This window comes from Sinohyriopsis cumingii, unplaced genomic scaffold (assembly GCF_028554795.1).
Source record: "Sinohyriopsis cumingii isolate HCF-2022 unplaced genomic scaffold, ASM2855479v2 utg000810l, whole genome shotgun sequence".
Lineage (NCBI taxonomy): Eukaryota > Metazoa > Mollusca > Bivalvia > Unionida > Unionidae > Sinohyriopsis > Sinohyriopsis cumingii.
In genome coordinates this window covers 928,439-942,002 of record NW_028315933.1, presented here as the reverse complement: position 1 = coordinate 942,002, position 13,564 = coordinate 928,439, and the positions used below count along the sequence as shown (strand labels likewise).

At 34.2% G+C, this 13,564-nt stretch overlaps 1 protein-coding gene across 3 annotated transcripts in view; it reads left to right on the top strand.

Moving 5' to 3' along the window:
* The window catches only part of LOC149773227 (glucosamine-6-phosphate deaminase 2-like), a 54,083-nt gene that overhangs the window by 11,443 nt on the left and 29,076 nt on the right, over positions 1–13,564 (top strand). For all 3 annotated transcript variants that reach the window (XM_089946625.1, XM_089946623.1, XM_089946624.1), the window contains exons 3-5: positions 3,641–3,742; positions 5,788–5,970; positions 8,936–9,120. In XM_089946625.1, coding sequence (XP_089802751.1) covers positions 3,641–3,742; positions 5,788–5,970; positions 8,936–9,120 — 470 coding nt within the window. The remainder of the gene's footprint in view (positions 1–3,640; positions 3,743–5,787; positions 5,971–8,935; positions 9,121–13,564) is intronic.

The window sequence follows — 13,564 nt, the reverse complement described above, 5'->3', positions numbered from 1 at the left end:
TGATCCTGGCATTGTTCTCTGCTGTTCGTATAGGGGTGAGCAACACAGGGAGCATACAAAGCAGGGAACCAGACTAATTATTCCCGCACTTAGCCTGCTTCCCTGCCTTATCGTAGGACATGGCATCCCTATGAACAACTGTATCATGAGAACAGACATACGCCCCTGACCTATATATAATCAGTTGTTACAACGGCCGCTTGATTAGTAAGAATTGTTCTGATAAAAAACAAACATAAAAGGAATATTTTTTTAAAAAAAGATTGTAGCTAACAGTGATAGATGCTATAGTCTGTAAAACAGGCTAGTGTACATGTCACAAATTGCTGTTGTAGTGCCAAAGTTGATGTAGTGTTTGTCTTTAGAGTTAATCCATATTGCCAGGGGTGAATAAGTTCATTGTCTATAAAACCAGCATGAGAGAATCATCTGCAGGAATCATTTGATAGTGTTCAGGACTTGTGATGGTTTTTTTTCTTTCCCACCCAATGTTAAATGATTACATCCCAATCACAAAGCTGACATTTATTCAAGTTGATGTGACTAGGTTACACACTTTGCTTTTATAGTTAATCCCTGTATGTCATCTTTGAATGAAGCCGTTGTAAATGGTTCTGTTTCTGGATGAGATAATTGTTTCTTTTTATTCATTAATTGTTAGATATGCAATGCACATGTATAGATTTTTTTATGTTTGATATTACAACTGAGCACTAATAATTTTAACACCTAGAACCTTAATAACAATGGACAAATCTCCAACTAAACAGAGACAAATTTTAAAGCTGGAGAAAATAATTTGAAAAGATCAGACCACTCACAAAAAAACGGTTTAAACATCAGTAAAACAAATTTATGTTGTTATAAAGGAAAAGGAGTAATTCAGAAATGATTGCATATGCTAAACTATGTGATCTTCAAATGTAAATTTGATTTCATATTTAATGATAGAAGTATATCTATATTGCTGGATAATTTTGTTTTTAGATGATTGCATACAATATTTTAGTAAGAACTATTAATATTAATAATGAATAGAATATATATACAATGATTGTGGTTATTTTTCTTGAAATTGTTCTGAAACTGGACCTTAGAAACTGGTCTTTTTTTAACATATCTGCTATGAGAGATCTCCTGTCTTGAGAAGACGCTTTTTGTTGGCAATAGGGGCAGTCTCTCATAACAGGTTTTCCACAGAACTGTACATGTATTTTTTCAGGACACTACATGACACTAGTCTAAGATGAGTACTTATTGGGTAGCCAGTAATTCAAGTATTAATGAAAAGTATATGACAGTGTTGGGAATGTGCGTTTGTATATATGTGTGTGTGTGTGTCTATACATATATTAATTAGTGAATAAGGGATACATTTCATCGAATGGGTGAAAAACTCAGTATTTTCACTTATAGTGGGCAAATTTTCTTTTATGTTTAAATGTATTGTTAAGCAAGGTCTACCACATAAAAGATTGAAGTAGATGATTTTTTTAATACTGGATCCTGTGTGATATCAGCAGTTTAACTTTAAGATCTGCAGTGTTTTGTGATTATTTGCAAAAATAATATCAATAATAATATCAGTAGTTATATAATTCTCCTTCTCAGATCAAAGTAAAATAGCAAAGTGAGGGATAAAAATAAATCAGTCCTTGTTTGATTCAAGCATGGGTCATCTTTAAGGGGAGGTAGCCATATTTACCACTCTGCTAAATAAGTGTCAAACAATAACTTTGAATTTCATGGTTATAATGTTATCCATGTCTAATGATGGCCAGTGACAAAGTTTGATATTTTTCACTCCAGTAAAAAATGAAGATTTTTCTCTTAAAAAATCTAGTAATTCATGGCCTAGCCTAAAATAAATGTACATATGCTGTATATTGTTTAACCCTAATAATCTGGGCACCTTTTGTCCCAATAAATATGTGCGGATTAATGTATTTTCTGAATAATTGAATCATGCACATTTTTATTTTATGTCATCATACTGTATACAGTAAATGTACATATGTATACTGTATATTAAATAATGGTTTAAATAAGTGAATACATCTATTGACTTATGTTTATTTCACTTTATTATAACATGCACCAACATGTCTGAGAACCACAATAATATGGCCTCATCGACTTGTTGATATATGGCATGGCAAGCACAGATTAGGTCTGCTGAGTTGGCAGGTACAGACAACCATTTGTCCGTGTTTTTTAGGGTGTCTGCAATTTTCAACTTGCCAATGCCTAATGATGAGTGATATATCTGGCAGATACATTGTGAATGGTAGCTTTTGGGTGATCTTTGTTCTTTTTTTGAGACTGATTTAACCCACAAAACAACAGGTGAATGGTGGTGGATTCCAAGAACTTTGCATGTGAATTTTATCATCTGCTTTTCTCATGTACCTAGGATTAATACATGTACACTGTATGTTTAGAAATGGTCAGTATTTGACCAGTGGTACCCGGTCTTTTTGAGTATAAAGACTCCTTCTTAACTTCAAAAGAATCTGCAGACCCCCGCCACATGCTGTTAGTTGTATTTTAGTCTCCAAAACTATGTGAAAACTCTATGAATTTGTAGACTCTGTTCAATGACCCCAAGGTCCACAGATCCAAAGCACACAAGTTGGGAACCACTGAAGTAGAGGAGGGCTACTGTAAAAGGCATGTCAGTGTCTGCACACATAAAACCATATAAACATTGAACCTCTGCCATTGATTCTAATTCCAAGGCAGCAGTTTGGGGATAGATAAAATCATTCAACTTTGTGAGGGACTGTACGTGTATCTTGTACATCCTTGTACACTGGTAGGTGACAGCAACACGAGTTTGTTTGTTTTATTTGTTCACACCTGAATTGTTAATGTAGATGATTGTGTTAGTATCACACCTATGCAATAGAAGGTCACTGTGACCTACATCTTTTTCTTTACTAACATAGGTTAGGTATTTTTATTGTGCTCATGTTTGCATAGATTTATCTAACCTACACAGAAGGCTCTTACTGAACAACTACTGCAAAAATGAAAGAAGAAATAAATGCAAAGTAAACATTCCATGTCGATGAATATACTTGATATATTTTAATAGCAATTTTACCCTGGAACCCTAGTGCAGCAGGCCTCCAAATCAGGGGTACACACGTACTTTCCATGGGACCACAAAAACAATATAGAAATTACTTGATGCACAAGTAATGGTAAAAAATGACAATTGCCTTTGCTTTAATATTTTTTCAGCTTGAATTAAAAGGCATCTTACATTTAAGTACCCAAAACTCTTCACAAAAAAAGAAAAAGCAAAACCCCACTGATATGTATTAATTGCTTGTTTGCCTGAGAAGATCAACACTGTAGAATTTTCCATTCTGGCTCTCATTTAATTTTAGTATTCATTATTTGTCAGTGTTTTCATTGCTATATGGAAATGAGTATTGGAGTTAGATGAGTGCACTGCATACAAGTTTCATGATTCCAGACATGTACTTTATGTGACATGATTTTTTTCATTTCTAGTAACTATGATTATAACTCTCTCGTTTTAATTAAAAGTCCACAGAGTTTACTTGCACTAAAAATGGCCATTATTTTACAGATCTGTCTTTGTCTAAATTCCTTGTGTAATGCTTTACAGGAAGCACACCCCTTGGAACATACCGGAGATTGATTGAGTTCCACAAAGCTGGACTGCTTTCATTTAAATATGTCAAGACTTTCAACATGGATGAATATGTGGGTAAGATAAAAAAGTTAATTTAGTCATTCAGAATTGTAAAGTCCATTCATCTGTTTGCTATGGTGTGAAGTGGGTGGGTATCAGATTATGAAGAATGTGTTTTAAGTATAATCAAATAAGCTTTTATGGTTGCATCAATGAAGGCAATGTTTTTTAAGATCTATTCAGTGAAACATTCCTCGATGGATAATTTTTTTATTGATTTAAGGAGGTGGCCAATGTTCAAAGGTTTTATTTCTGTTAGAATGGCCCATTGTCATGGCTTATTTATAACCAGTGGCCACCAGTGCCTAGATTTTCTAGTTTCCCATGCATATGCATAAAACCAATCACTGCAAGCTTAAGTAAAATTTGATGCCGTTGTAACTCAACATAACTTTCACACGGTTTTAATGAATTAATCAGTTTCAGTTTTGAACACAGGAACTTGTTGAATGATAAAACTAACACTCTCTGCGATTGCAAATGATTGATACATTGTGTTGTTGATGATGCATTTTTGTTTATGCATGTTCAGGAAAAATAAGGAAATCTAAGCAGAGGCAGCAGTATGTGATAAAGTAGTGTAGGTGACTGTCATCCTTTGTGACAGTGAGAATGGACTTATTGAGAGCAAACTATGTGTCCAGTATGTAGAGGAAACCAGGCTACAGAGGGGTCATTTAGACAAGTTTTGCTATACATTAGAACCCCTTAATCTATAGAGTTTTACTTTCACATATTTAATTTTTGATTAACTAGAAATTTTGATTATCATTTCAGTAAATATTACAGATCATCCATTTCCAGAAACTGTTGGTTTGGATAACAGGATGTTTTGATAAACTGAATACATATAAATGAGATGTTCCTGTTATTACAAGATATAGTTACTTCTTAAATTATCTATCTGTAGAGAAGTACAGCATATGTTAGCACTGTAAGCAAATGCATTTAACTTGCTTGGGGGTTTGGTTTTTTCTTCTTCTTCTTTAAAGCAGATGAACTTTGGTGTTTTCAGCACAAGTTTTATAGGGTTGTTGTGGCATGGAAGCAATACTGAATGTTTAGACTGGTTTCAAGACACATATTAGGATATAGTTTAAACTCAGAAATATCAGTTTGGTTCCTGTCTTCAGTTTTGCACTTTCATAGGCTTTGATTTATAAAGAAAAAGAAATTGCTAGGTTTTCCTCACTAGTTGTCTTGGTTATGTAAAACAGACCTTGTGTATTTTATTTATTATTAGAAGAACATTTAATTCCCATTGTTTTGGTGTATGATTGATGGATGTATTTTGGGTTATAGAGTGTACATCTTGGCCGTACATCTAAAAAAAGACTGCTCACTTCACTTGGTGATATTCACGGGGGAAAAGCAATACAAGCGGATTATGGATAGTTTATTTTTCACTTTTATATGTTATCATTTATTCAGTGCACATTCAGAAGCTGGTATTGTCTAATCTGGCAAAATACATTGTACCTATTTTAATAACTGCTAAATTTAGTCTACTTGGGACTAGTTTAGGCTCTTTTGTTGAGCAAAGGGGATTAGCCATTTTAATCAGCTGTCTGCTTTAGATTGTCTCCATAATTATCACATGCAAAGGAATTGTACATAAAAAGTGCATAGACCTATGCCAACATTCTCTTCCTTGTGCATGTTGCAGATGCAAAGAACTTCAACTTTTCTATCTCTCAGAAGTACATACTAACCATTGCCGACTTATTTTTCTGCCTTTTCAGTAAAAGATTTATCACCAAAAGTTCATTTGAAAAATCTAAGTTTGTTCAAAGAAAAATGTGATAAAGAGGTTTTATGAAATACCCAGGGGTTATTAAGGGCTGATTCTTCCTGAAATACTGGTAATATTTATTTCCTTGTGTTGCATTCATTAAATTCCGCAATTGCATGGGCAGAAAGTTTACTCATTGCATATCAAGTTTATTTGTGTTTATTTTGCATAATATTTCAGTCTTTTACAAAAAGAGGTTGTTAGAAAAGGTTTAATGGCTTCAAGGTTTTCATTTGAATGTAAATGATATTATGTTTGTTACTTTTAGCACTTCCACGAGATCATCCAGAGAGCTACCATTCCTTCATGTGGAATAACTTCTTCAAACACATAGACATCATTCCAGAGAATGCCCATATACTGGATGGTAATGCCCCAGATCTGATCAAGGAATGTGAGCAGTATGAGAAAAAGATCACAGAGGCTGGTGGGATTGAGCTTTTTGTTGGAGGTATCATATATTATGTCTTTTGTATACTATATGGTGGATTAGTTTCAAAATTATGTCTTGTGCATACTATATGGTAGATTAGTTTCAAAGGGACTGCTCCGGTGGCCTAGTGGTTAGAGCGCCCTCCTCGGATGCAGGAGGTTGTGGATTCAATCCCCGGCAGAGTTATACCAAAGACTTACAGAAATGGTACTATCAGCTGCCTTGTTTGGTGCTCAACATTAAGAGGTTAGTGTTAGGACTGGTCAGCCTGGTGTCAGAATAATGTGACTGGGTGGGACATCATGCTACATGTCTGTCGCATGATGCCCCAGTGCTAGACATCACTATAAACTGCTGCACTGCAGACATTGTAGCGATATGACTGAAAAATTGTTACAGCTACATTAAAAATCCAAATCACACACACACACACACGCACACACAGAGTTTCAAAGGTATACGTCTTTTGTATACTGTGGAAGATTAATTTCAAAGGTATATGTCTTGTATACTATATGGTGGATTAGTTTCAAAGGTATATATCTTGTGCATACTATATGGTGGAAAGTTTCCAAATGGTTTTAGTCTTGTTGCAAAATTGTCTCGTTGGTTTTCTAATACTAATAAATAATAATGTGCAGTCAGCAGAATTGTAACCTCATAACGTCATCATTAGATGGAAAGTGTGAAATATTGTTGGCCCCCATAATCAGCATTATTGTATTATTTAAGCACATGGTTGTTAAACTTGTTATGCTTTATAGATTGAAAGGGAAATATCATTCTTTAAAAAAAAAAAAACTTTTCACCGTCTAACAGTCGGTAATTAACCTCTGCCATTTCTAGAGTTTTCAGTGTGATTCTATGAGAATGTATTCATTATGATAGAGAATTGTGGTTCATTTAATTTATTTCTAGAATTTATAGTGATCTAATTTTGGCCCCACATCTAGGTACAGGAACCCTACAAGTAATTAGCTTTCTTCTAGTTTGCAAATTTACAGTTCTTATGAGCAGTGTGACTCTGAAACCCTTACACTTTTGGAATCATTTTGGTAAATGAATTGCATGTTATAAGGAAATAATGCCTTTAAAAGTTTTCATCTTTTCCAGTCCAATTTTGACAGAGTTATTGCCCTTTTTCCATCAGTATTACATGTCTACTACAACAGATCATTCTAGCTAGCATTCATTGTATGCTGATTCACTTTTGATGTATAGCTCTAGATTTGCCCTTTATTATTTGTTTTGTCATCTTGTTTAATTAGGTTTTCTCATGTTAATGGAAACCAAGCAATCTAACTACAGGCATACAGGGAATGAGAGCTTAGCGAGTTTTCGTCCTCGGCTTGTGACAATGCATTTTTTTTAGTAAATACTTGTAGAGATTTGTTAATTAAAATTAACTTTTGTCGTTGAATGTGCAGGTCTCATTAAATGATTGTCTGTTAAATTGATTATATGCCTATCTTAAGTTAGCATGTTGGGGCATTGCTCATCTAAGGGGTTTGTTTTAGCCATGGTGACTCATTGGTTAATGTGCCACAATCCCATCTAAAAGGGTACAGTTTGGATGTTTTCACTGGACCAGCTTGGATCACCTACCATGATTAATGGTGTGTCTTATACAATAGCCATGTACCCTTCCTAAAGGTCATGGTCCCCACAAAAAAAGAGTATGTGAATGTTATCCTTATTTGAAGTATATTTTTTGAATCACTGAAAAAAAAATGTTGAAATTTTAATGAAACTTTGCGCAAGTATATATCATGGCTAGATGGTTTTGGGTCCTGAGTGGCTAAGTGGTCTAAAGCGCTTTACTGATCACCGTCATCTCACCTCTGTCTGCATGGGTTCAAATCTTGGTTTTAGTCAGTGTGAGTATTGGTAGCTTATCGTGTATTGAAACATGGCATTAAACCCAACAACAACAACAAAAACAACATGAACATATTTTAATTAAACTTTATACATTTTAATATCTTTTGATAGGCTTATAGTGTATTTTCATGATTTTACACCCTGCCTTAGGGACAAGGTCACAACAAGAAATAATACAAGGCAGTGGTCAGTCTCCTTGGTCATTTCAATCCAACATATTTTAATGAAACTTTAGCCATTTCCACACCTTACATTACAATAGTCAAGGTTATTAGATGGGAAATGGTCATGAGAAGGGATTTTTTTGTGTGCTATTTATGGTTCCCTTATTTTATAATACACAGCGACGTTTTAAATTGATATTTGTACTTAAGCTCATAAGTTTTATGCAAGTGGGGTCAGATCACAAATGGTATTTAAGAAGTGCATTTTGATACTACAGTGATACTATTATAGTCTAATGTGGCTCACATTAATTCATTTGCTCCAAACCTTACAAATCCCACTGATATCAACAAATTAAACACTTGTATGTCTTCTCAACAAATTAAACATATGTATGACTTTCCAACAAATAAACACTTTTATGTCTTTTCAACTAATGAAACACTTGTCTACCCAATAAATTAAACACTTGTATGTCTTCTCAACTAAAGAAACACTTGTCTATCCAACAAATTAAACACTTGTATGTCTTTCCAACAAATTTAAAAAAATTGCACCTAATACATACTGTAGGCATAGTAGTTGATATGAAGAAGAAAAAAAACACAACAGATTGGAAATTGTTTTCCTCAAAGGTCTACAAAGATTAAAATTCTAGAAAACACAATTGCAGCTCCCCCTATAACACTTCATTACATTTGTGACGTATAAGGCAAGTAAAATAACAATGGAGAAAACAATGTGGTTTAATTGCTTTCGCATGTTTTGTGCAACAATTGTTTCACATATTCTTATGGTTGATCTTACTGTCATTTATATTCATTGAATAATTGTTTTTTGCAAAAAGTAAAAATTTTCAACATGTTTCATGATCTCAGATGTAATATCTTTTATACTAAAAGTTTGGTTATAATATCATCTTTGTGTGCTTTTTCAGGTATTGGCCCTGATGGTCATATAGCTTTTAATGAGCCTGGATCTAGCCTGGTGTCCAGGACACGTCTCAAGACCCTTGCCCATGATACCATCATTGCCAATGCTCGCTTCTTTGGGGGTGACATTTCCAAAGTTCCTACCCAGGCCCTGACAGTTGGGGTGGGCACTGTGATGGATGCAAGAGAGGTAAAAATAGCTGCTGAAATCGATTGATGTAACTGTAATTTTGCATACAGTTAAACCTGTTGCAGATCCCCAGGACACTGTAAATAAAATTGCAGCATTGTCAGAGCTCAATATAAATCCATTGCCCTGTCACCTATTACACTTTAAAAAATTATAGCATTGTCAGAGCTAGATAAATCCATTGACCAGACACCCAGGACACTTTAAAACAAAGTAGTAGTGTCAGAGCTAGATAAATCCATTGCCCAGACACCCAGGACAGTTTAAAACATTGTTGTAGTGTCAGAGCTAGATAAGTCCATTGCCCAGTTACCTATGACACCTATAAACATTGTTGTAATGTCAGAGCTAGATAAATCCCCATTGCCCAGACACCCAGGACATTTAAAACATTGTAGTAGTGTCAGAGCTAGATAAATTCATTGCCCAGACACCCAGGACAAGTTAAAAAGTCTGCTGGCAAGTGCAGTTAACAATGAGCATGCTTTTATCCAGTAAATTATTTATTTGTGCTTTCTTTCTGGACAACATCTGTCTCTGTCAGTCATTATAATTTTAATCAAATTTTTTAATTTTAGCAATTGCTATAATCAACAGGTTTGTGTTCATTACCCAAGTCTGAGTTGTGAGAATTGTATTTACCAACAGACTTCACTCAGTATCATATATAAACTGATGGGTAATTTTGTTTACAACACATCATACATTCTGGGAAGACATTTTCATTTACTAAATATTGGATGGATAAGTCTTTTATTTTACAGAAATTCGACCAAAGTACTCTGGTTCAACACACAAGTCATGGACAAACTGAAACCAGTTTATTAAGAGTTTTTTTTAAATAGTCAATTAGATAAGAAAAAAGTAAACAAAATGTACAGCTGTTTTTATATATTTGACATTGTCTTAAATATAAATGCACTTTGTTTGATTTGGTTGATTCCAGTCTTAGCACCAGATGCATGTAATAGGATTGCTTAATCAACAATATTTTGGCTGACCAGAAATATGCTTTTTATCAAAATTCATTGTTGCAAACAGAAGGTAAACACCCTCTAACTATGTTGACAGTCAACACTTGACAATTGAATCAGTGAATGAAGAACAAGAGAATTATCTGTAAAATCCTTTTTGAGTTTTTCTTTAAGCATTATCCTCATTATTATGTTAGTGAACTTCTTCCCATTAGGTATCCTCATGATTATGCCAAAATAGCTTTTTCCCAATGGGTTTCCTCATGATTATGCCAAAATAGCTTCTTCCCAATGGGTTTCCTCATGATTATGCCAAAATAGCTTCTTCCCAATGGGTTTCCTCATGATTATGCCAAAATGGCTTCTTCCCAATGGGTTTCCTCATGATTATGCCAAATAGCTTCTTCCCAATGGGTTTCCTCATGATTATGCCAAAATAGCTTCTTCCCAGTAGATATTTTCATGATTATGCCTACAAACTTCTTCCCAATACATATCCACATGATTAAGCCAACAAACGTTCTCACAATCCCTTGTTTTGATTTAGGAACACAATTTACAAAAATGAGCTGTATGTTGGTGGATAAAATGCAATAATAATATGAGCAATAACCACAACAATGAGTAGAAAAGAATCGGTGTTCAGTAGTCAGTGCTAAATTTAATAAACTTATTTGTTTATTGCATCTACCCAACTGGGGCCCCGAGTGGTCTAAAGCGCTCTCCGTTACGGATCACTACCATCTCACCTCTGTCTGCATATGTTCGAGTCTCGGATTCGGCTAATGTGGGTATGTGAGAAAGCTTGCCAGTAGCTTCTCAAGGGTCGGTGGTTCTTTCCGGGGATTTTCCGGGTTCTTCCTCCACCATTAATACTGGCCGCCATGCATAGCTTATCGTGTGCTGAAAAATGGCATTAAACCCTACAACAACAACATCTACCCAACTAGGTATTTTTTCAGAAACTTAAGAGTCAAATCATGTGAAGGTGCCTCCAGACTGAAACCCTGAATAATTTTACTCACTGTAAAATTTTAAGTTTTGGCATATTTTTAATGGATAAAAAAATGACGGGAGATAAAAAATGTTCTTTTTTTTTTTATTGCGTGGAGAAAAATCTTTATCTTGTTTATATATGGAAATATTATTTGGAGGCAAGTTGATTTTGATTCTAGTCAAGTAAGAGTTATTTTCATTTGTCCACTGTGCAAATGGGAAAAAAATGTAATTTTTCTGGGCCTATGGATTCTTATTTGACATGCAGAGACTGATGGTTTAGCTGGAACAATTACACTGCCTTATGTCAGTGTTTTCGATAAAACCACATGTAAATACATGTCTTCATGAGAAGTGATTGCAAATGTGTGATAATGTCGTCTTTTTTTTTGTTTGTGGAAAATCAACCAGATGAATAAATCATAGGGATACTATCCAGCTGAAATTGTCAATATAGGATCCACATTTTTAACCAGTTCACTGATGAAACCAAATAAAATGAACATTTGGAAAGAAATTTGAGTGGTAATAAAGCCACCAGTATACTTATTTTGATTTGCTGAGGCCACGGTAGTATCATTGGCAAAGTGAAATTTTTTATCTCTGATTTTTCATGATAAAGATGGTACAACAAAGTCATCGTAGAGGTAAAATTGTCACGTTATTGGTAGATGAATTTGAAGTGATTCTCATTTATATGTCGCTAGATGTTTGCTTGTACCATGGATTCAGGTTTCTATTTTAATACTTTGTAAAAGAATACATCAACATTGTGTAACAACTGCAGCCTGATACAGGAGTAAAGCATCCTAACAAAATTTAACTCAGTATAGTAAAAACAATGGAGCAACATTTTGATTTCTTGGACCTGACTATCTTTCACGGGCTTTCCATCGTAGTGTTTTCTTCAGGACGTATGATTGTGCAAAGCCTCCCTAAATTTTTTTAATTCCCCTCCCCCCTTGAACAATTAGCAAGTGCAGTAAGTAAACAGAGTTGCATGAGAATTGTGCAATTTTATGTTAGCAAAACTAATTATAACAATACTATTATTAAAGCACAGTTTCATGACATAAGCACTTGACTTTCAGATTGACTGCCATGGTCATGTGCTTACTAAATGACTTTTTGCAACTTGCCAATGAGATACTTAATTATCTAGTTTTTACGAGCTGCACTTAGTGAGGGGGTCAAGATAGCTTTTGGTTTTCTGTGGTAATATTTCTCATCTTGTATGTAATTATAATGCATATGATCAAATGCCATTGTCATTGCACATGATCAAATGCCATTGTCATTGCACATGATCAAATGCCATTGTCATTGCATATGATCAAATGCCATTGTCATTGCACATGATCAAATGCCATTGTCATTGCACATGATCAAATGCCATTGTCATTGCACATGATTAAATGCCATTGTCATTGCACATGATCAAATGCCATTGTCATTGCACATGATCAAATGCCATTGTCATTGCACATGATTAAATGCCATTGTCATTGCACATGATCAAATGCCATTGTCATTGCACATGATAGCTGCTGTCAAGCCAATAATGAAGTTGAAGAATGGAGTTTAATCTTTAGTCATTCCAAGCTATTTATCACACATTTGTTGACTATGCTATAAAGGGTCTGTTCATATCAAGCAGCCTTCCCCCACCACACACATGCACAAAAAAACCTGAAAATCTCCCTGATGCAAATATCAGAGGGGTTATTCTTCCACACTGAAAATCTTGGAGAAAAATCTGAAGATCTAATTTTGCTGTGAATTAATAACAGTAACTGGAGAATTATGTTCACTATGGGGAGAGTTCTGATAATATCACATGAAGATTTGACTCCGATGAAGAAAGAATTTTTAATTTTAATTTATTTACTTGCAGTCTTATGGATTCCATCATGTGAAATAATAAAAGAACAAAAAGCATATTTTTTGTTTTAAAAAGAAGCAGAAACCACAAAAAATATTGGCCCATCAGGAACTCACCTAGTAACTTTAGAAAATATTTTTTCTTTTCATATGGAAAACTACAATGTTTATCTAACAAAATTACAAGAAAGTAATTTGAAAAACATTTTGATACATCGCTCATGATAATTTTGTCTTATATGAAGATGCTATTAATGACATTATGCTGTGCTATTTATTCATATGTAATATAGAAACAATATTATATGAGTGTAAGAGACAACATATACAGTATTTAGACAATAAAATGATTCAACACTGCCAGGGTTATTTCTAACGAATACTGAGTTAACCACAAAATAGGAATAATGCACTGTCTCTTTGCATGTGTTAACTCGGAAGTAACTGAACAAAGGTTAATGCATGTTGAAACAATTTTTCTGTGTATATTGTAACATTTGTCACATGAATTGCAGTATACAGTATTTAGACAATAAAATGATTCAACACTGCCAGGGTTATTTCTAGTGAATACTGAGTTAACCACAAAATAG